This window comes from Moschus berezovskii, chromosome X, assembly GCF_049115385.1.
Source record: "Moschus berezovskii isolate FMDL1 chromosome X, NW_MosBer_1.0, whole genome shotgun sequence".
NCBI lineage: Eukaryota > Metazoa > Chordata > Mammalia > Artiodactyla > Moschidae > Moschus > Moschus berezovskii.
The window spans coordinates 16,267,941-16,289,323 of record NC_142488.1 but is presented as its reverse complement, the minus strand read 5'-3'; the positions used below and the strand labels follow the sequence as shown (position 1 = coordinate 16,289,323).

The following is a 21,383-nucleotide window of genomic DNA, read 5'->3' as shown; positions in this document are numbered from 1 at the left end:
CACCATTAACTTCATCATACTACAGACAAGACAGGCATCGTGGGAAAGTGTTTCAGTGAGATTTTAGATCTCTTGGTGGCTCTTCAAGAATTGTATCCAGGAACCTATTCAATGGAAATTCACCAGTATCAATGGAAATCATGAAATGATTCCATTCTGCATCTTACGTAGCTGCAAGCTTCAACTGCACTTAAAATGTTTAGCCTCAATCCTTACTGAGATTGAAATTTTTATGCTTTCTGCTCTCAGAACAGTTTCACAAGTATAACACAAAAATTAGTCAAGTCAAAGCCCTAAATGCTGTTCTTAACTGATAAAGTCAAATGTCTTTCCTTAGTGATTATAAGTCTTCTAATTGTCCTTAAAACAAAAGATTATAATGGACACTGCTGCTGCTGCTGCGTCACTTCAGTCGTGTCCGACTCTGTGTGACCCCATAAACAGAAGCCCACCAGGGTCCCCCATCCCTGGGATTCTCCAGGCAAGAACACTGGAGTGGGTTGCCATTTCCTTCTCCAATGTGTGAAAGTGAAAAATGAAAGTGAAGTCACTCAGTCGTGTCCGACCATTAGCGACCCCATGGACTGCAGCCTACCAGGCTCCTCCATCCATGGGATTTTCTAGGCAAGAGTACTGGAGTGGCTTGCCATTGCCTTCTCCGCATAATGGACACTAAAGCAGACTTATTTTCCATTGATATATAAAGGATCAAAGACAACTACCCTATAAACGAATGAGCTTCCTCCCCCAGAGCACCCTGGAAATAGTGGTGACATAGGATTGTTGGCCATCCATATACCCACCTTGTCAAACATCTGTCTGAAATGTCTTGAGGGAAATCCCTCATGGTACAGTGGGTAAGAATCCACATCATGGGTTCAATCTCTGGTCTGGGAAGATTCCATATGCTACAGAGGAACTAAGCCCTTGTGCCACAACTACTAAATGCTCGCTCTAGAGTCCATGAGCCACAACTACTGAGCCCAAATGCTGCAACTACTGAAGCCCACACACCCTAGAGCTTGTGTTCTACAACAAGAGAAACGATCACAATGAGAATCCTTGCTCACTGCGAACTAGAGAAAGCCCACAAAGAGCAACAAAAACCCAGCATAGCCATAAATAAATATTTTTTTAAAAACTGTGTTGAAAGCATCAGTTCAGTTCAGTTCAGTCATTCAGTCATGTCCGACTCTTTGCAACCCCATGAATCACAGCACGCCAGGCCTCCCTGTCCATCACCAACTCCCGGAGTTCACTCAAACTCATGTCCATCGAGTCAGTGATGCCATCCAGCCATCTCATTCTCTGTCGTCCCCTTCTCCTCCCACCCCCAATCCCTCCCAGCATCAGAGTCTTTTCCAGTGAGTCAACTCGTCACATGAGGTGGCCAAAGTATTGGAGTTTCAGCTTTAGCATCAGTCCTTCCAATGAACACCCAGGATTGATCTCCTCTAGAATGGACTGGTTGGATCTCCTTGCAGTCCAAGGGACTCTCAAGAGTCTTCTCCTTGTCAGCTATTTTATAGATATAAAGGCATTCTCTCATTTCACTCTTCTTTTTCCTCACTGATTACCTTTCTTCAAAGCACAATATACTTAAACACATAGCTGGAGATCTGGCCTGGCTTGGCCTTCACACAGTAGAGAGAGTAGTGGTCATCCCACCCACAAGGAAGCTGACAGCTAACAAGCTCAGAGAGAGGACACGTGAGAAAGCCCAAGTGCTCCCTCCTTTGGTGTGGACAGATGCTCAAATCTTGAGATGGAACCCACACCCCAGCCTCCTCCCAAGCAATGAAGAAACCCCAAACCAGCCTCCTTTTCATCTTCTCTCCAGTCATTTTCATATCTATTTGAGACCAACATGAGAGAGAAGAGGTAGAAGGGAGACTTAAAAGCTGCTGGCATTCAAATATTAAAACCATGAATCCAGACTTTTTCTTATAAGAGGATCTCTCAGCCCAGTAAACTACAGCTACACACAGCATTTCCCTTAGAAGAAATGGAGTAGCCCTCATAGTAAAAAAAAAAAAAAAAAAAGAGTCCAAAACGCAGTACTTGGATGTAATCTCAAAAACAACAGAATAATCTCTGTTGCCAAGGCAAACCACTCAATATCACAGTAATCCAAGTCTATGCCCCAACCAGTAATGCTCAAGAAGCTGTAGTTGAATGGTTCTAGGAAGACCTACAAGACCTTTTAGAACTAACACCTAAAAAAGATGTCCTTTTCAATACAGGGGACTGGAATGCAAAAGTAGGAAGTCAAGAGACACCTGGAGCAACAGGCAAATTTAGCCTTGGAGTACACCACTAAGCAGGTCAAAGGCTAACAGAGTTTTACCAAGAGAGCACACTGGTCATAGAAAATGCCCTCTTTCAACAACAAAAGAGAAGACTCTACACATGGACATCACCAGATGGTAAACAGCAAAATCAGACTGATTATATTCTTTGCAGCCGAAGATGGAGAAACTCTACACAGTCAGCAAAAACAAGACCGGGTGCTGACTGTGGCTCAGATCATGAACTCCTTATTGCAAAATTCAGACTTAAATTGAAGAAAGTAGGAAAACCACTAGACCATTCAGGTATGACCTAAATCAAATCCTTTACGATTATACAGTGGAAGTGACAAATAGATTCAAGGGATTAGATCTGATACAGTTCCTGAAGAACTATGGATGGAGGTTCATGACATTGAAGGCAGGAGGCAGTGTTCAAGACCATCCCCAAGAAAAAGAAAAGCAAAAAGGCAAAATGGTTGTCTGAGGAAGCCTTACAAATAGCTGAGAAAAGAGAAGCTAAAGGCAAAGGAGAAAAGGAAAGATATACCCATTTGAATGCAGAGTTCCAAAGAATAGCAAGGAGAGATAACAAAGCCTTTCTCAGTGATCAATGCAAAGAAAGAGAGGAAAACATTAGAACGGGAAAGACTAGAGATCGCTTCAAGAAAATTACAGATACCAAGGGAACATTTCATGCAAAGATGGGCTCAATAAAGGACAGAAATGGTATGGACCTAACAGAAGGAGAAGATATTAAGAAGAGGTGGCAAGAAAACACAGAAGAACTATACAAAAAAGATCTTCCTGACCCAGATAAACATGGTGGTGTGATCACTCACCTAGAGGCAGACATCCTGGAGTGAGAAGTCAAGTGGGCCTTAGGAAGCATCACTACAAACAAAGCTAGTAGAGGCGATGAAATTCCAGTTGAGCTATTTCAAATCCTGAAAGATGATGCTGTGAAAGTGCTGCACTCAATGTGCCAGCAAATTTGAAAAACTCAGCAGTGGCCACAGGACTCGAAAAGGTCAGTTTTCATTCCAATCCCAAAGAAAGGCAATGCCAAAGAATGTTCAAACTACCACGCAATTGCACTCACATGTTAGCAAAGTAATGCTCAAAATCCTCCAAGTCAGGCTTCAACAGTACATGAACAGTGTACTTCCAGATGTTCAAGCTGGATTTAGAAAAAGCAGAGGAATCAGAGATCAAATTGCCAACATCCGCTGGATCATTGAAAAAGCAAGAGAGTTCCAGAAAAACATCTACTTCTGCTTTATTGACTACACCAAAGACTCTGACTGTGTGGATCACAACAAACTGTGGAAAATTCTTCAAGAGATGGGAATACCAGACCACCTGATCTGCCTCCTGAGAAATCTGTATGCAGGTCAAGAAGCAACAGACCTGGAGATGGAACAACAGACTGCTTCCAAATCAGGAAAGGAGTACGTCAAGGCTGCATACTGTCATCCTGCTTATGTAACTTATATGCAGCGTACATCATGTGAAATGCTGGGCTGGATGAAGCACAAGCTGTAATCAAGATTGCCAGGAGAAATATCAATAACCTCAGATATGCAGATGACACCACCCTTATGGCAGAAAGCAAAGAAGAACTAAAGAGCCTCCTGATGAAAGTGAGAGAAGAGAATTAAAAAGTTAGCTTAAAACTCAACATTCAAAAAACTAAGATCATGGCATCCAGTCCCATCACTTCATGGCAAATAAATGGGGAAACAGCGGAAACAGTGTCTGACTTTATTTTGGGGGGCTCCAAAATCACTGTAGATGGTGACTGCAGCCATGAAATTAAAAGACACTTGCTCCTTGGAAGAAAAGCTATGACCAACCAAGTCAGCGTATTAAAAAGCAGAGATATTACTTTGCCAACAAAGGTCCGTCTACTCAAAGCTATGGTTTTTCCAGTAGTCATGTATGGATGTGAGAGTTGGACTATAAAGAAAGCTGAGCACCGAAGAATTGATGCTTTTGAACTGTGGTATCGGAGAAGACTCTTGAGAGACCCTTGGACAGCAAGGAGATCCAACCAGTCAATCCTAAGGGAAATCAGTCCTGAATATTCATTGGAAGGACTGATGCTAAAGCTGAAACTGCAATACTTTGGGCACCTGATGCGAAGAGCTGACTCATTTGAAAAGACCCTGATGCTGGGAAAGATTGAAGGTGGGAGGAGAAGGGAATGACAGAGATGGTTGGACAGCATTACTGACTCAATGGACATGAGTTTGAGTAAGCTCCAGGAGTTGGTTATGGACAGGGAAGCCTGGCATGCTGCAGTCCATGGGGTCACAAAGAGTTGGACATGACTCGAGCGACTGAACTGAACTGACACACAGCACTGATCCATCAGTGACCAAATTTTAACACACCCAATATACAGAGAGATTAAAAAAATAAATAAAGACCAGTAACCCATTATAAGCTTCACAGGTGGTTCAACAGTAAAGAACCCGCTTGCCAATGCAGGACACGCAGGAGACCCAGGTTGGATCCCTGGGTTGGGAAGATCCCTTGGAGGAGGGAACAGCAACCCACTCCAGTGTTCTTGCCTGGAAAATTCCATGAACAGAGGAGCCTGGTGGGCTACAGTTCATGGGGTCACAAAGAGTCGGACACAACTGAGCGACTAACATTTCATTTCATTTCATTTCCCAGAATTAAGATCCCACATGAAAGAAAGAGAAAAAGGGAGAGAGAAAAGGAGGGAGGGAGAGAAGATGGAAGGAAGGAAACATGATATAAGGAATTTTCTGGCAGTCCAGTGGTTAAGATTCTGTGCTTTCACTGCTGGGGGCCCAAGTTCAACCTCTGTTTTGGGAACTAAGATCCCACAAGCCAGTAATAATAATAATAAAATTGTAATATATATTTCATATATATTCCTGTTTAGAGGCAAATAAACACATACATTTTCATGACCTTGAATTAAGAACTGATTTTTTTAGATATGATTGTTGTGCAAGCAACAAAAGAAAAAATAATCTGGACATCAAAATTAAACTTTTTTGCTTTGCAAGACACCATCAGAAAAATAAAAGGACAAGCCACAGACTAGGGAAAAATATTTAAATCATATGTCTAGAGAATTTGTATCTAGAATACATAAAGAACTCTTACCACTCAACAATTTTTTTAAATGGCAAAGGAGGGACTTCCCTGGTGGTTCAGTGGTTAAGAGACTATGCTTCCACAGTGGGGAACATGGATTTGTCCCCTGGCTGGGGAATGAAGACACCATATGCTGTGAGGTATGGCCAAAAACTAAGAAAAATTTCAAATACAGAAAAGGATTTGCATAGGCATTTCTCCAAAGAAGATATACAAATGGCCAATAAGAGCATAAAAAGATGCTAAATGTCATTCTTCATTTACAAAGAGACATCACTTCACATTCACTAAGGTGGATACAACCAAAAGATAGTAACAAGTGTTGCCAAGGATATGGAGTATTAGAACCCTTAGACACTGCTGGTGGCAATGTAAAGTGGTGCAGTCACTTTGGAAAATAGTGTGGTTCTCAAAAGGTTAAATATAGAGTTATCATATAAGCCAGATATTCTACTCTTAGGTATATATCCAAGAGAGACAAAAACATGCTGCTGCTGCTAAGTCACTTCAGTCGTGTCCGACTCTGTGTGACCCCATAGATGGAAGCCCACCAGGCTCCCCCATCCCTGGGATTCTCCAGGCAAGAACACTGGAGTGGGTTCCCATTTCCTTCTCCAATGTGTGAAAGTGAAAATTGAAAGTGAAGTCGCTCAGTCGTGTCCAACCCTTAGCGACCCCATGGACTGCAGCCCACCAGGCTCCTCCATCCATGGGATTTTCCAAGCAAGAGTACTGGAGTGGCTTGCCATTGCCTTCTCTGGACGAAAACATACATCTACACAAAAACATGTACACAAATGTTCAGAGCAGCATGATTCCTAATAGCCAAAAAGAGAAAACAACCCAAAAGTCAATCAAATGATGAAAAGATAAATAAAATGTGGTCTATCCATACAATGGAATGATATTGTCATAAAAAGGAGTGAAGTTCTGGTATATACTACAACATGGATGAACCTTAAAAACATTATGCTACATAAAAGAGGTCACACACCATAAAACACATATTACACAATTTCATTAATATGAACAGCCCAGAACTGGTAACTCTATAGACAGAGAAAGGAGTTTAAAATGGTAACCTAAGGCTAAGGGAAGGGTGGTAGGGAAAGCAGGAATGGGAAATAAATACAAGTAGGTGGTTTGGGGGGAAGTGTTCTAAATCTGTTGTTCTTCAGTTGTTAAGTCATATCTGATTCTTTACTACCCCATGGACTGCAGCATGTCAGGCTCCTCTATCCTCCACTGTCTCCCAGAGTTCTACATCTAGATTGTGACTATACTAAAAACATTGAATAGTACACTTTAAATGGGTGAATCTTACAGTATGTAGACTATATCTAAATTAAAATGCTTTTTAAAAGGGGCCATTAATTGATTGCAATGTATGAACCTCTCCTTCCCTTGATCAAACTAAAATTTTGAAAAGGCAGTTGTGAGACAATCAGGGAAATCTGAGCAAGACGTGATATTAAGCAATTTGTGGGTTATTTTGTGTTTTCTTTTTTAAATGTGCCAATGAGTTGTGGTTATGTTTTTAATAGCAGTCTTATTCTTACAGATACATCCTGAAATATTTTCAAATGAACTGGTCTGGAAATTGCTTCAAAACCGTCAAGGCTCAGAGCTGAGTGATAAGTATATAGAGGTTTGTTATACTAGCCACTAGAGTTGTGTTTGTATTTGAAACTCAGTGAGATATAAAGGTTTAAAAGAAAATAAAAACATTCCTAATAAGTACCTATTTTCATTTGGCTAAATATCTGTATACACTGTGAAGAAACTCGTTTAAGCAGTGTATAACATGAACATGTGGTCAATACATGAAATCTGGGTTTCTGGGGATTTTTTAAAATCATTTTGTCAACATTAATTTGTTGTATGTACAACATTCTGCCTTCAAATAAAGCCATTACTACCAATCAGACAATGATATCCGTGTTTATACAGGTATATTCCAACTACACACCATATGTCAGGAGAGAAAATTAATTTTAGTCCACACTGCGATGTGTCAGGTAACAACTATCAAGGAAATATTGTCATTCTTCACAATTGAAGTATAAAAAGAAAGTTTTATGAATTTTTCTTCCAGACTCTAGTATTTCAGCTTGTTTAGTCTTCAGTCAGGTGAAATATAGGCACGCAGGAACTAAATCAATTCCTCTCAGCTTCAATTTTGCATGAGAACTCAACAGGAATATATATTTCTGAAGATACTCCAGAAGAACTAATATGTGGACATAAAAATGCTGGCCAATTTTCCTCCAATTTTTTTCTCTCAGAAAAACCAGAGAAAGACTGGAGTCAAAATGAGCATGAACTTGAACTCTAAGGTGTATAAAACATAAGGAGAACTGTGACAGCAACTCATTGGGAGGCTACACTATGTCCTTGCTCTAATACCAACATAATGAGTAAGCAATTAAAGGTGTCACCTTGGTGTAACACTCATTTCAGGAACTGCTCCAGCTAATAAGTCACAGGATCTGGACCAGGATGCTTCATATTCCCATTTAACTCCTTTGAAACAGAAACACAAACTTCCAAATACCATTGCCAAGTATTTTTCTACATGGATTATAGTTGGTAGGAAATTCAACCTCAGAGAAAAACAAACTGAAATCATAGAAGGTTCTTGTACTCATTTTGAATAGACTATTTCTCAAGATGGGCACTGTTATTTATGTGAGACAGCAAGCTGGGACCTGTGTTCTCACCCACCAAACTTCATTACCGGAAATGAAGGAACTTGGATCAGGCTGAAGGGACCGGAACTGGTTGACATAGTACTCGCGCTGCTCTTCCGTTATCCTCCAGGGTTCATCTGGGTAACTAGTGCTGTTATCCTGCAGTTCTCTCTCCACTGAAAAGGACTTTAAAAAGAAATCAATAAGCAAATGCTCACAGAATCTGTCTTTTGTGAAATTAAGTAGAAATATTAAACCCCAATAAAAGTTACTGAGGATTATACCTATTTTTTTCTCAAGGGAATAAATGTGAACACCTCGTGACTAGAATTTAATGTGAACATAAACTTCTGAAGGGCTGACATGATGCTTTATACTTTCTTGTGTGTGTTCCCCAAAGTTGTTAACAGGACTAAGCATGAAATGAAATACTGAACACTCAGGTGAGTGACAAGATTTACCAATGTGATGAAGGGAGGAAAGTACGATCATTCTTTTCTTCAAATATTCACCACATTTTGATCCATTCAAATTAGCTCGGCAGATAGTAAAATAATCTAGATTCTTTTTAAGTCATTTAAAAAAATCTAGAACAGTTATAACTACATCATCTTTTTTTCTGAGGCATTCCCAGTGTATAAATCTGGGAATCAAATGCTCAGAATCAAGTCCCATGTCCCCAGGTCCCACTTAAGTGGCAAGTCAGAATCACCAAACCTCTCATTCCACATTTGTGAACTGAGGGTTCTACTTAGTAACAGAGTGGAGTGCAGAGAAGGGCTGTCATGGTACTGCAACAAACAGGGTAACAAGGGGTGCATCTGACCTGCCACTAGGGGGCATGCAAGCCAAATTTGAGAATTTAAGGATACAGAACCAGTGTAGTAGTGCAGGAGAACAAGCTCTGCAAGGGAACCAGAAAAGAAGCAAAAATGGTGATTCTGGAAAGAGCAGCCCAGAGCTTTGTTCCATCCCTCCCGTCTACTCTGAGGTTAAGGTGCTTCTTGCGAATGCCACCTTCATGGAACAAGAAGGGTAAGCCTTTTAGACAAAAGGAGACTAGAAAAGGAGAAGTATTACTACTAATGAGCCATCAAGCTGCCTGCTTCTTGAACGCACTATCAAGAAACTAATCATTAAGAAGGTATTCTAGTCACTAGCACCAGAAAAGAACAGATCATCTCTGTCCCCTGCCCCAAATTCCCCAACACACACAGACCCCATTTTGGAAGTAATTCTTCCCAGGAACACTTGACTTTCCTCTAATGCCATTCAGAGAAGAAACAAGTCTATACTGAGTTGTAATATAACCTTGAGATGCCATCTTTGAAGTTTTCATACTAGATGCGTTTCCACTAAATGTAAATCAAACCATTTTTATATGCCCTGGAAGTCATTATCCATTAGTTAATGCCTTAAATTCAAGGAGTGTTTTGAAACTCACAAAGTATTTCATCGTATATCTCACCTGAGTACCTCAAACTTTTGAGAAGTAGCCACAGGAGTTAGAAGTATCATTTTCCCAGATGAAAATTGAGGCTCAGAGAGTTTAAGGGACATGCCTATAGACTTCACGGAACTCCTGGAGTCAGCAGATAAATGCAGTTTTTTTTAATCTGTTGCCAAAATTTCCATGCTAGGTATTGGCTGCTACATTCCTTGGTACTAACATGGAAGCTTCTACTCCCCTAGACTACACTCCCCTTCATGATTGGAACCAAAGTTGCCATACCCAATCGTTGTTAGCATCAACCTATGCTTGTTCTTTTCCCAATCCCATGACCATCTGCTCACTCTATTTCCTCTCTCATAATACCTGACTTCTGAGTGGCATCAGTAGTCCCTTGTTCTTAGTCGCTCAGTTGTGTCCGACTCTTTGTGATCCCATGCACTGTAGCCCATCAGGCTCCTCTGTCCCTGGGGATTCTCCAGGCGAGAATACTGGAGTAGATTGCCATGCCCCTCCTCCAAGGATCTTCCCAACCCAGGGATTGAACCTAGGTCTCCCACATTGCAGGCGGATTCTTTACTGTCTGAGCCACCAGGGAAGCCCAAGAATACTGGAGTGGGTAGCCTCTCCCTTCTCCAGGGCATCTTCCTGACCCAGGAATCGAACCGGGGTCTCCTGCATGGCAGGCGGATTCTTTACCAGCTCAGCTACCAGGGAAGTCTAATCTGACAGTAGAAATCAGGAATAAAAAGGAGAAACAGTATGACCTGTTACTCAATAAAACAAATTCACCTCCTCCACCTTGCTTTTATGACCCTTATAATCCAGCCTCTTCCTTGGTCACATGCTGCTGCTGCTGCTGCTGAGTCACTTCAGTCGTGTCCGACTCTGTGTGACCCCATAGACGGAAGCCCACCAGGCTCCCCCGACCCTGGGATTCTCCAGGCAAGAACACTGGAGTGGGTTGCCATTTCCTTCTCCAATGTGTGAAAGTGAAAAGTGAAAGTGAAGTCGCTCAGTCGTGTCCGACCCTTAGCGACACCACGGACTGCAGCCTACCAGGCTCCTCCATCCATGGGATTTTCTAGGCAATAGTACTGGAGTGGCTTGCCATTGCCTTCTCCACTTGGTCACATAGCAGGGTTCTAATACCCCATATGCTCTCTCCTCATGGGTCAGATCTGTGTTTTCTCCCCAAAACACTCTTTCTCTGATCCCAGTGTGCACAAATCCTACCTATTCTCAAGCTTGATGGCCCTGAAGGGCTCTGATGTACCTGCCAGGCCCACAGGCACTGCAGAGGTGTTTCCTGCTCCCCAGCCCTCCCAGCTCTGCTACAAAGATGGGTCTGGTACCACATGTGCACCACATGGCCCACCTCACGCCTGATCTCCTCTGCCTCAGTCCGAGTAAGGGTGGGTGGGCGCACAGGATGCTCTGGTGTAGAAAGCTCTTCTCTAGAGAGAACAAGCTGGGCCAGATGCTCATTCTTGGGGATATAGATAAAAGTGGAAAGATCAACCAGCAGAGAAAGCAGACCCTGAGCAGATGTACAGCAGAGCTGCGGTGTCAAGCTGGGGCCAGCTGGGACTTAAAGTCATGAGAGAGCCAGAACCAAGCACAAGCAGAACCTGCGAGGTACAGAAGTACTAGAAAAAGTCTGGGGTAAAGGTGGTTGTTGGGAGCCAAAAGGTAAATGGACACTAAAGTCAACTCAACTAGGGCAAAGCCTGTTAATAGAGGAATAAATATGAATAACCAAGAGCTCCCATTCCTGGGGACCACTGGGCCACTCCTTGTCTCTCATTTTTTGACTCCCATGAGAACCCCAACCCCTGTCTCCTCAAGAAAACTTAAGCTGACAGGAAGAGTTCCCACTCCTTAAAACCAAAAGTGCCCTCCAGCAACAAGGGAGGACATGTGAACACTGGGCAACCTGTATATGGTGTGGCCCTTCTACCAGCTCGCACAAAACACATTCATTGACCCCAATCTCTTTCCCTTCGCTTCTCACTGCATGTTTTTAACCGATTTGACAAACCAAGTGATTTGAGCATCTTACAATGTGAATCCTAACTATCATACAGTTTTTGAACATTTAAAGCGTTGTTAAATATCTTCATTCAGGTTTCAATCTGGAGGGCAAGAGTTGTATCATCTAAGCCTTCATTCCACACACAGCCCCTAGCAGGCACAGCACAGACACTACAAAGTCAGGTGAAGGGCCACTTATTGACAGGCTCTAATAACTTCAGGGTTATATCTGATATTGAAAAAGATGCAGAAACACTACTCTAAGCTGTGCTTAATGAAAGAAAGCCTGTAAGTCCATTTCATCTTTTAACAGATCTATCAACAGACATCCCTGTCAGTCTCATGGTCTAATGTTTATGGAGAGGTCTCAAGTTCCTCATCCATTAAGTGAGCGATTTCAGAGACAGGTAAAGGCATATGGAAGGGGCAGATCACATTCCACATACCTGAAGCCAAAATATTCTAAAACAAAGCTGATCTATTCCCTGGTGGCTCAGGCAGCAAAGAGTCTGCCTGCAATGTGGGAGACCCGGGTTTGATCCCTGGGTCGGGAAGATCCCCTGGAAAAGGGAATGGCTACCCACTCCAGTACACTTGCCTGAAGAATCCCATGGACAGAGGAGCCTGCTGCGCTACAGTCCATGGGGTTACAAAGAGTCAGACATGACTGAGCGACTAACACTTCACTTTGGGTTCATTTGGAGGAGATGGATCCCTGTATCTGGTCCTTGTGGTGAGATGGCAAACCTGGGTTCTCCTGCATTGCAGGCAGATTCTTTACCATCTGAGCCAACCTCATTGAAACCAAAAAGCAACCATAATAATCAAAGATCTGAAAAGTCAGTCGCCTAAGAGAGAATGTCTATTTGCAAAGACTAGAGGCACTGAGAAATGGAGATGGGGGAGCAGTGAGCCTTGGGCCTCTGAAGAGAAGCCAGAACCAGGAGGAGCTCCACCTCCACATGTGCCCAAGAAGCACCCCCAGTTTCACCCCATCTCTAGTGGTTTGGTTGGCTGGGTGGAGATCTTTGGTACTTGGTGCCAATTTTGAGCTCTGGCAGTGTTCTCAAGAAAATATAAAAAGAGAGAATCTTCCACATCTGTGTGCTTAAGCCACATACATATGGTTCATTATACAGTTTCTCTAGACACAGGAGAATTAGATTTGCTTATATTTAAAACATTCAAACTCTTGATTTTGTTTCAAGTGAAATCCAAATATCTCACACTGCAAGTTGTTATCTCTGGGGAAAACAGGCTGTTTATAATGAAAGAGACTTCAAAAGACTCATTAAAAAAAGTAATACTATTAATAAAATCTCAAAAGGCAACATCTACCCCTAAAGTATCTTAAAATCAAACATAGCTGAAAAATATGAATTGTAAGAAGGCATGTTGGGGAGAACTTAAGAAGGGAAGGGAGTATATATTTTTTCAACTACAGAACATTTCTGTTTAGCATGTAATTCTACCCTGGAGGCCTCCTATAAATGCTGCCTTAGAGTCCAGCCATTTCACCTGAGGGTGCAATGATGATCGTAGAACAAAGTCCTTTTGGTGCTTAGCAAACAACAAACCATCTGGGGGAGCAAAAACTCTAGCAAGCCCAGAGTGTCTACGTGAGGACACCTCCCCTGTTAACAATCTTTTGGAAATAAGAATGCCACAGAACAACCACAGATTAAAGCATGATCTCATGAACAAAGGTGTGAGAGGACTCAACCACCCTAAAGGGAAAGACTGGCTCATAGGTTGTAAGACTAGACTATAGCCTACATGACCATTAAACTGCCTAAAGAAAGATCATAGGAACTGATCCATCATGGGGCAGAGAAAAAAGAAGAGTCAGAGAAGCAAATGATAGCTGTGCTTCTATGTGGGATTATTCTGGCTGTCCTTTGATCATTCACGCCCTACCTGCCTGGTGTACGGGTCTCACTGAGTGGCTGCCCAGTCAGGAATGACATTTTCCAGCCCTTCTTGCAGTTAGGAAGAGACACGCGACTGAGTTCAAGCCAATGCAGAAGGAGTGCAAGTGACCTGCACCACTGCCCAGCAGGGCTAGCACCCCATGGTTCTCCTCTGTGCTTTCCCCCATTGGCCCACTGAGAAGGGGATATCAAGGCCACAGGACACAAGGAGCCCTGGCGCCTGAATCACTATGTGGAGGAAAGCTGTCTGCCGACCTGTGAGATGAGTGAGAAACACATCTATTGTGGGAAGTCATTAACATGCAGGGCATTTAGCTATTACCTACTCTTCAAGCAAGGCCCAAAGGAAAGGCAGACCTCGTATCAATGGCACAGCCACTCCTGCACCAAAGATGAAGCATGAAGCCATCTTCTTTTTGTAATATGACCACCTAATAACAGCTTTCTAATTTGATTGTTCATGCAGACTATCTATAGGCACAGCATGCAGATACATCTTTACAGCCATCTTTCTGTGCTTGGTTAATATGACTACTTTTCATGAGTCTGCAGGAGACTCTCAGGGAGTTAGCACAGAGTAAAGAAAAAAAAAGGGCTATGGTAAAACTGAGAAAAACTGTTAAATGAAGAAAGGAGCTAGAGGAATAGACAGAGCTCAGTGATTTTGTCTTTTACATCCAACCGTTCTGTATCATACTCTGTATAGTCTTGTCCTGTTTCCCACCTCACTCTCATTCTAACATAAAGCCCATGATGACAGGAAATTTTTTCTATTCTGATAATAGTTATATCCCCAGAGCCTAGAAAAGTGCCTATCAAGCAGTAAACACTCAAAAGATGTCTGGCAAATGACCAGAAAAACTGTCAATACTAACTCACAGCCAGAACAGTTAAGCTGAGTTCTCCTATAATGACTGGAGGTGAGTCCTCACTCAGCAGTGTAAAGGCTGGACTCACCTATGAAACCAGAGAGGGTAAAAAACTTTTTTTTTTTTTACTTTTTAGTTTGAAATAATTATAGATTCACTGGAAGTTGCAATAAATAACTTCTGTTTTTGCCTACAGTGAAGTTAGTCACAATTAAATCCTAACAGAGCAATTTAACTTTATCAGTTTCTTCATGGAAATAAATCTACAAAGATGCCTTTAATCACATACTACCAAACTTACTTAGGGATCTAATCTCAACAGCTTAGAAGCCCGAAGGCCAAACTATAGGAATCTCTTGAGTTTAATGAGCAACGCACAGCTGCTGCTTATTAAGATAAACTAAAATTTTTTTAATGATCACCACAGACATCGAAAAATGTTACATAACACATTCATGATTTTGCTAAGAGTCAGACACTGTGAGCACCTAATACACAGGATCTGTTTTCATCTTCACAACACCCCTGCAAAGTAGGCCCCATTAGCTTCATTTTAGAGAACAGGAAACTGAGGATTAGGGAAGGGAAGTGACATACCAAGACCACACACCTAGTAAATGGGAAAGTCAGAATATGAACAGAGTCCAGAACATGTACTCTCACTCAGCAAGCTCTGGGGTTCTTCCTATCTTAAACATCCATCCATCCATCCTTTAACGATGTACCATTTCCTTTGAAGAATTAACCTAACTGCAATGCCTATATTATTGCTATTAATTCTGCAGATTGAAGATCTCAGTTGAGGATGTGAATATCCTATACTTACACCTCCCTCCCCATTATCTAGTTTAGTTGCAGATTCTGGCCAGCGAACTATTAAATTATACAGAGCACCATCTTATTTCTCACATAACTTTTGCTTATAAGCATCTGGTATGTTTTCATATCAGGAGAAAATGACCATGTCTGTCATCCTCAGGGCACGCTGGCATGGTAGCTAACCCTTAAAGGTTACTTACTATTTCCCAGTGGATGAGTCAAGGACAAAATGTTACAGGCAATCTACCCCGCAAGCAAGACTGCTGGGAGGACTGAAAGGGTGCAGGCTAGTGAAGAGTTCAGAAGAGTAAGGGGGCCAGAGAAGCACTCGGTCAGTAGCACCTCCTGTTGGGATAGGTGATGGGGCCATGACACCGCCTGCCCCGCTGAAGCCTGGGGATACTGATGCACTTCAGGGTGAAATGATGCTGCGGTAAGGAGCCTTTCCTGTTCACACCACACTATCTACTAAGACCAAAGGGGCCTAGGAATCAAATACCACACTTCTTTCCAGCTTTACAAAGTACACTCTGACACCAGGAGTTCAATTGGGTGTCTTCAGCTACATCTAAGAGGCTAATTCAGAGGCACCCTAACTATCAATCAGTGGGGGCCCCAGCTACTACCACGAAACTTCTGAACACCATAAACCTTTAATGAAATGCTCACAGAGATGGGATGGAAAAGCAACACTGACCCCACAGGTAAAATGTGCTCATTTGCTTTCATGTAACCAACCTGTCTAACCACATGGATGCTGGATCCTCATATGTACCAGCTTACCGTTCTGACATTTCTCACTGCCTCTAAGTATGGATTCTGAAATACCTTAAGGTGGCAACCCAATTAGTCATGCTATTTACTGAATCAACATTTTTGTCCCATAAACATCCTTCAATCTCTATCCCAAGCACCCTCTTCTTATGTCCTGGAGCCACCTTTCTTTCAGTGATCCAGTATCTCCTTAATATTCTCATCCTGTAATACACATGTTTGCCTTTCATGTAGAAGTGTCTCTCAGTGAAGAAATTAGGGGACTACAATCACTTGAATCATTAAGAAGTGTGGGTACATTGAGAGCACCCGAGGAATACCATAAGAGACAGCTACAAAAGATGTAGGCTGAGAAAAGTAAATTTCAGTATCATTCAGTAAAATGTTTTAAAAATAAGGGACAGCAAATTTCAAAAAGAATTATAAGTAGATGAAGGAAATAAGTAGGAAAAGAAGGCTGGATGCTGTGAAATATAGGACCTCTTTGTGGTAATAACAGTGACCACTGGGGTATCTGTGGGTTCTAGGTAGAGTCAGGGAAGTAAGAACACACACATCAACCTTCTACCCCTTAGAAGATGACCAAACTCCAGCTAGGGTTTGAAATCAAATGGGGAATGAATGTGGTAAAACAAGATGTCAAACTAAGAACAAATCACATGCATTCCAATAAAATTTATCAAACTAGTTTTTCCAGTTACACACAAAGGCAAACAAACACATAACCACTCCCTCCATGCCTGCCACCCCTCCTTCCCTTCTTTCCCTCTCTCCCTCCTCCTCCTTTCCCCTCTTCCTTCCATTTAGTCAGAGGAAGAGAATTTAGCTGTTTGGGCAACTGAGACACACACACACACACTAGACACACACACACACACAACTTAGACACATACACACACACTAGACACACACACACTTAGACACACACACACAACTTACACACACACACACACACCCTTGTATTGACATTTACCATCCCTAAAACAGATTTTCCCAGCCCTAATCTCACCCATAAGGAATCTGCCTGCAATGAGGGAGACCTGGGTTCAATCCCTGGATTGGGAAGATCCCCTGGAGAAGGAAATGGCAACCCACTCCAGTATTCTCGCCTGGAGAATCCCATGGACAGAGGAGCCTGAGCGGGCTACAGTCCATAGGGTTGCAAAGAGTCAGAAATGACTAAGTGACAAACACTTTCATTTTCGATCTCTACCCATAAACTATTTCAACTTTGCTGTCAAGAAGGTAGAAACAAGAAATCAGTGCCAGCAGGCCTGGGGTGCTCCAGAACCAAAAAGAAGTAGAGTTCCTAAACTCCTCCAAGTGCATCGGGGGCCCAGGACCTCCTCTCAACCATACAAGAGAAATGCTAAAAAAAATACACCAAGATTTCGTCTTTCACTTATCATACTGACCAAGATTCCTAAGTTTCTTAGCACACCGCATTTGCATGGATATGAGAAAAGACACACTCTCATACATTGTTAGTAAGTATGTAAATGGGCACAGTCTCTAATCTGAAAATCTCTACCAAAAACTAAAAATGTGTACCCATTTCACCCAATTATTCCATTTCTAAGAACTGATCCTACATATATACAGTGAGTTTTGAGAATCTGCCCCTAGAAGACTATTAAGTTCATCGCTTCAGAAAGGAAAAAAAATATCACAACACATATGTTTATGGTTTAAAAATTGAGTAAAAGATATTTTTAGTGGGATCTAGTTGGAAGGATATTTTATTTCTCAGACCAGTCTCCCTAAAGCCAGGTTAAGGTATACTGCATAGATTAGATATATAAGAATAGCTGTGGGATGATTTGGGAGAATGGCATTGAAACATGTATATTATCATATGTGAAACGAATCGCCAGTTCAGGGTCGATGCATGTTACAGGATGCTCGGGGCTGGTGTGCGGGGATGACCCAGAGGGAGGATAAGGGGAGGAGGGAGGTGGGAGGGGGGTTCAGGAAGGGGAACTCATGTATACCCGGGGCGGATTCATGTCAATGTATGGCAAAACCAACCAATATAATATTGTAAAATAATTAGCCTCCAATAAAAATTTAAAAAAAGAATAGCTGTATGTGTTTATATATACATAAAACATTCCCAAAATGATACAAAACAAAAGGACTATCTTGGCTACCTCAGGGATGGAAAACCAAGAAATACAGGATGCCCATTCCTCCAGGTGAGGCTCACAGATAAATGAGTGAACAAGCAATGAACTACTTTTTAAGAATGAAAAAAAATGGGAACCCCACATGTACAAGAAACATTAGAAAGTTCTCACACTTCATGCTATCAATAGGAAAAAAAAAAAGCATAGATAAATTGAGACAAAGGAGAAAACCAAGAGGGCAATAGTGAGGCTGAAGAGGGCATTTTAAGAAGGTGGTCATTGTTAAATGCTGCCAAGGGGTCAATGAGACACGGACTTAACACAAGGTAGTTTCTGGCAACCATGGCAAAGACAGAAGCAGTGGTGTATGGTGGAGGCAGGAAGGTCAATTCCAAACCCTAAACCAGCAAAATCAGAAATGACTATGCAATCTAGATGGTTAAGATCACTTGTGAAAAGTAAATCACAAAGGGGCTTCCCTGGTGATCCAGTAGTGAAGATTCTATACTTCCAATGCAGAGAGAGTGGGTTTGATCCCTGGTTGGGGAAATGGGATCCCGCATGCCACATGGCCAAAAAAAAATAAAATTAAAAAACCACAAAATTATCTATCAACACACTACAACAGAGAAGGAGGAAATAAGATTTATCATTTCTTTACAAACACTGTCAACTATTCACCAACATAGGTTGTGTGCTCCAGTATCTGAAATTTCAAGGGGAAAAATATCCAACATCTGAATGAAAAAATAAAAATGTCTGGGCACTGAATCCACATAAGCGCCTCTGAAATGCCAAGCCCACAAACTGCAACAGTGCTGACCCAGAGTCCCTGAAAGCCTTCCCCAGTTCCCAGAGGCCATGTCCGCTCCAACAAAGACAGGAAGGACTTAAATACAAGGCCACAGAGGAAGTTACAAGAGAGTGAGGCTGTCATGGGCATAGCAACGTGGGGAATGAGTGACTCAGGCACAGTCTAGCACCATGACCAATCCCTATTAATCGCCTACCACCAAAATCCTTCACGTCACATCCTCTCATCTACATGGCTAATTCTGGTTGGCATCTGCTTTCTGTGAAGTGCAGTCCAGCCAAACCAAGTTGACAGGCATAAGAAGGAAACCTAAGAACTGAAGAAAAACACATCAGCCATGAAAACCACAGACTGCTGTCCTAAAAAATGCCCCTTGTTCTCATCTTAAACCGAAAACAATGCTCCAAACAGGAGGAGGGACCTCCACTGACACCAAACAAACATTAAGGGAATCAGACAGTTGCAGAGAATTACAATGGACTATTAAATCCATTCCAACTAATTCATGTTACAGAAAACAGAAGGAACTTGCCTAAGGTCATGCAGCATATGGCTCAACCTGGGCGAGAACCTGTCTGACTTTTGTGCATGATCCCGTAAGTCCTCTTAATGGCCAATGGCTGCCAAATACTTCTATTCAGTCCCGAATGTCCCCAGGCTCTGGCCACATATATCCTACAATCTCCTTGACACTGCCTTTGGGCTGTCTCAAAAGCTCAAATCTCAACACTGATCTCATGAACTTGCCTCCATACTTCCAGCACTGGTTTTTCATTTAGGGCTTCTCAGCTTAACAGATAACATCACCATCCATCCGCTTCCTGAGACAAAGACCAGAGAGTGGTGTCCAGTGTTTGAACTCTAGCCCAACTGCTTCCTAGCTTTGACCTTAAGCAAGCTAAATGAAGTCTTTATACCTCAGGTTCTGTCATCTGAAAAATGGGATAATGATGGAAATTACCTTATAAGATAGTTCCCTGGTGGCTCAGAGGTTAAAGCTTCTGCCTCCAATGTGGGAGACCCGGGTTCGATCCCTGGGTCGGGAAGATCCCCTGGAGAAGGAAACGGTAACCCACTCCAGTATTCTTGCCTGGAGAATCCCATGGATGGAGAAGCCTGGTAGGCTACAGTCCACGGGGTCACAAAGAGTCGGACACGACTGAGCGACAGAACGAACGAACGAAAGCACAGCAAGAGAGGTGAATAAAATGCAAAGCTCATAGTAAACGTCTCTGTGCAGCTCCCTCTCTCCTCTTGCCTGCTCTCCCTTAGCCCCACTCCCTCACCTGGACAATAAGGATCAGCCCTTCCCCTTTCAACTCAAATGTGATTTCCCACTGGAAGACTTCCTTGATCAACCCCTGCCTGCTAAGGCTGGGTCCTAATGTCCCACCTCCATTTTTCATCCTCAAAGCACAATCTAATTTCTGCTCACCACATATCATAATTATATATTTGCTTTGTGATGGTCTGATCAATAGCCACTTCCTCCAATAGTCTATAAGCTCTAGGAGGGCAGGGAATGGGAGTGCTATATTTCATTTTTGTACTCTCAACATGGTACCTGGCACTTAACAGGTGTTTAGTAAACATTAGTTGCTTAAAGTGCTCAAGAAATAGAGGAAAATAATAGAATGGGAAAGACTAGAGATCTCTTCAAGAAAATCAGACATATCAAGGGAATATTTCATGCAAAGATGCGAAAGAAAGGGCAAGGACCTAACAGAAGCACAAGAGATTAAGAATAGGTGGCAAGAATACACAGAAGAACTGTACAAAAAAGGTCTTAATGATCCAGATAACCACGATGGTGTGATCACTCACCTAGAGCCAGACATCTGGGAATGCGAAGTCAAGTGGGCCTTAGGAAGCAACACTACGAACAAAGTTAGTGGAGGTGATGGAATTCCAGCTGAGCTATTTCAAATCCTAAAAGATGATGCTGTGAAAGTGCTGCATTCAGTATGTCATCTAATTTGGAAAACTGCGCAGTGGCCACAGGACTGGAAAACGTCAGTTTTCATTCCAATCCCAAAGAAGGGCAATGGCAAAGAATGTTAAAACTACCATACAATTGCACTCATCTCACATGCTAGCAAGGTAATGTTCAAAATCCTTCAAACTAGGCTTTAACAGTATATGAACCAAAGACTTCCAGATGTAAAAGCTGGGTTTAGAAAAGGCAGATTGATCTTTGATCAAAGATCAAAGTGCCAACATACAATGGAGATAGAAAAAGCAAGAGAATTTCAGAAAAACATCTACTTCTGCTTCATTGACTATGCTAAAGCCTTTGACTATGTGGATCACAACAAACTGGAAAATTCTTAAAGAGATGGGAATGCCAGACCACCTGACCTGCCTCCTGAGAGATCTGTATGCAGGTCAAGAAGCAACAGTTAGAACTGGACATGGAACAACAGACTGGTTCCAAATTGTTAAAGGAGTACATC

The 21,383-nt window shown here is 42.2% G+C and overlaps 1 protein-coding gene across 7 annotated transcripts in view; it reads right to left on the bottom strand.

Annotated features, from left to right (window-relative positions):
• REPS2 (RALBP1 associated Eps domain containing 2) overlaps positions 1-21,383 on the bottom strand; it is a 257,054-nt gene that overhangs the window by 134,837 nt on the left and 100,834 nt on the right. For all 7 annotated transcript variants that reach the window (XM_055393986.1, XM_088834233.1, XM_088834234.1 and 4 more), the window contains exon 6: positions 8,161-8,299. In XM_055393986.1, coding sequence (XP_055249961.1) covers positions 8,161-8,299 — 139 coding nt within the window. The remainder of the gene's footprint in view (positions 1-8,160; positions 8,300-21,383) is intronic.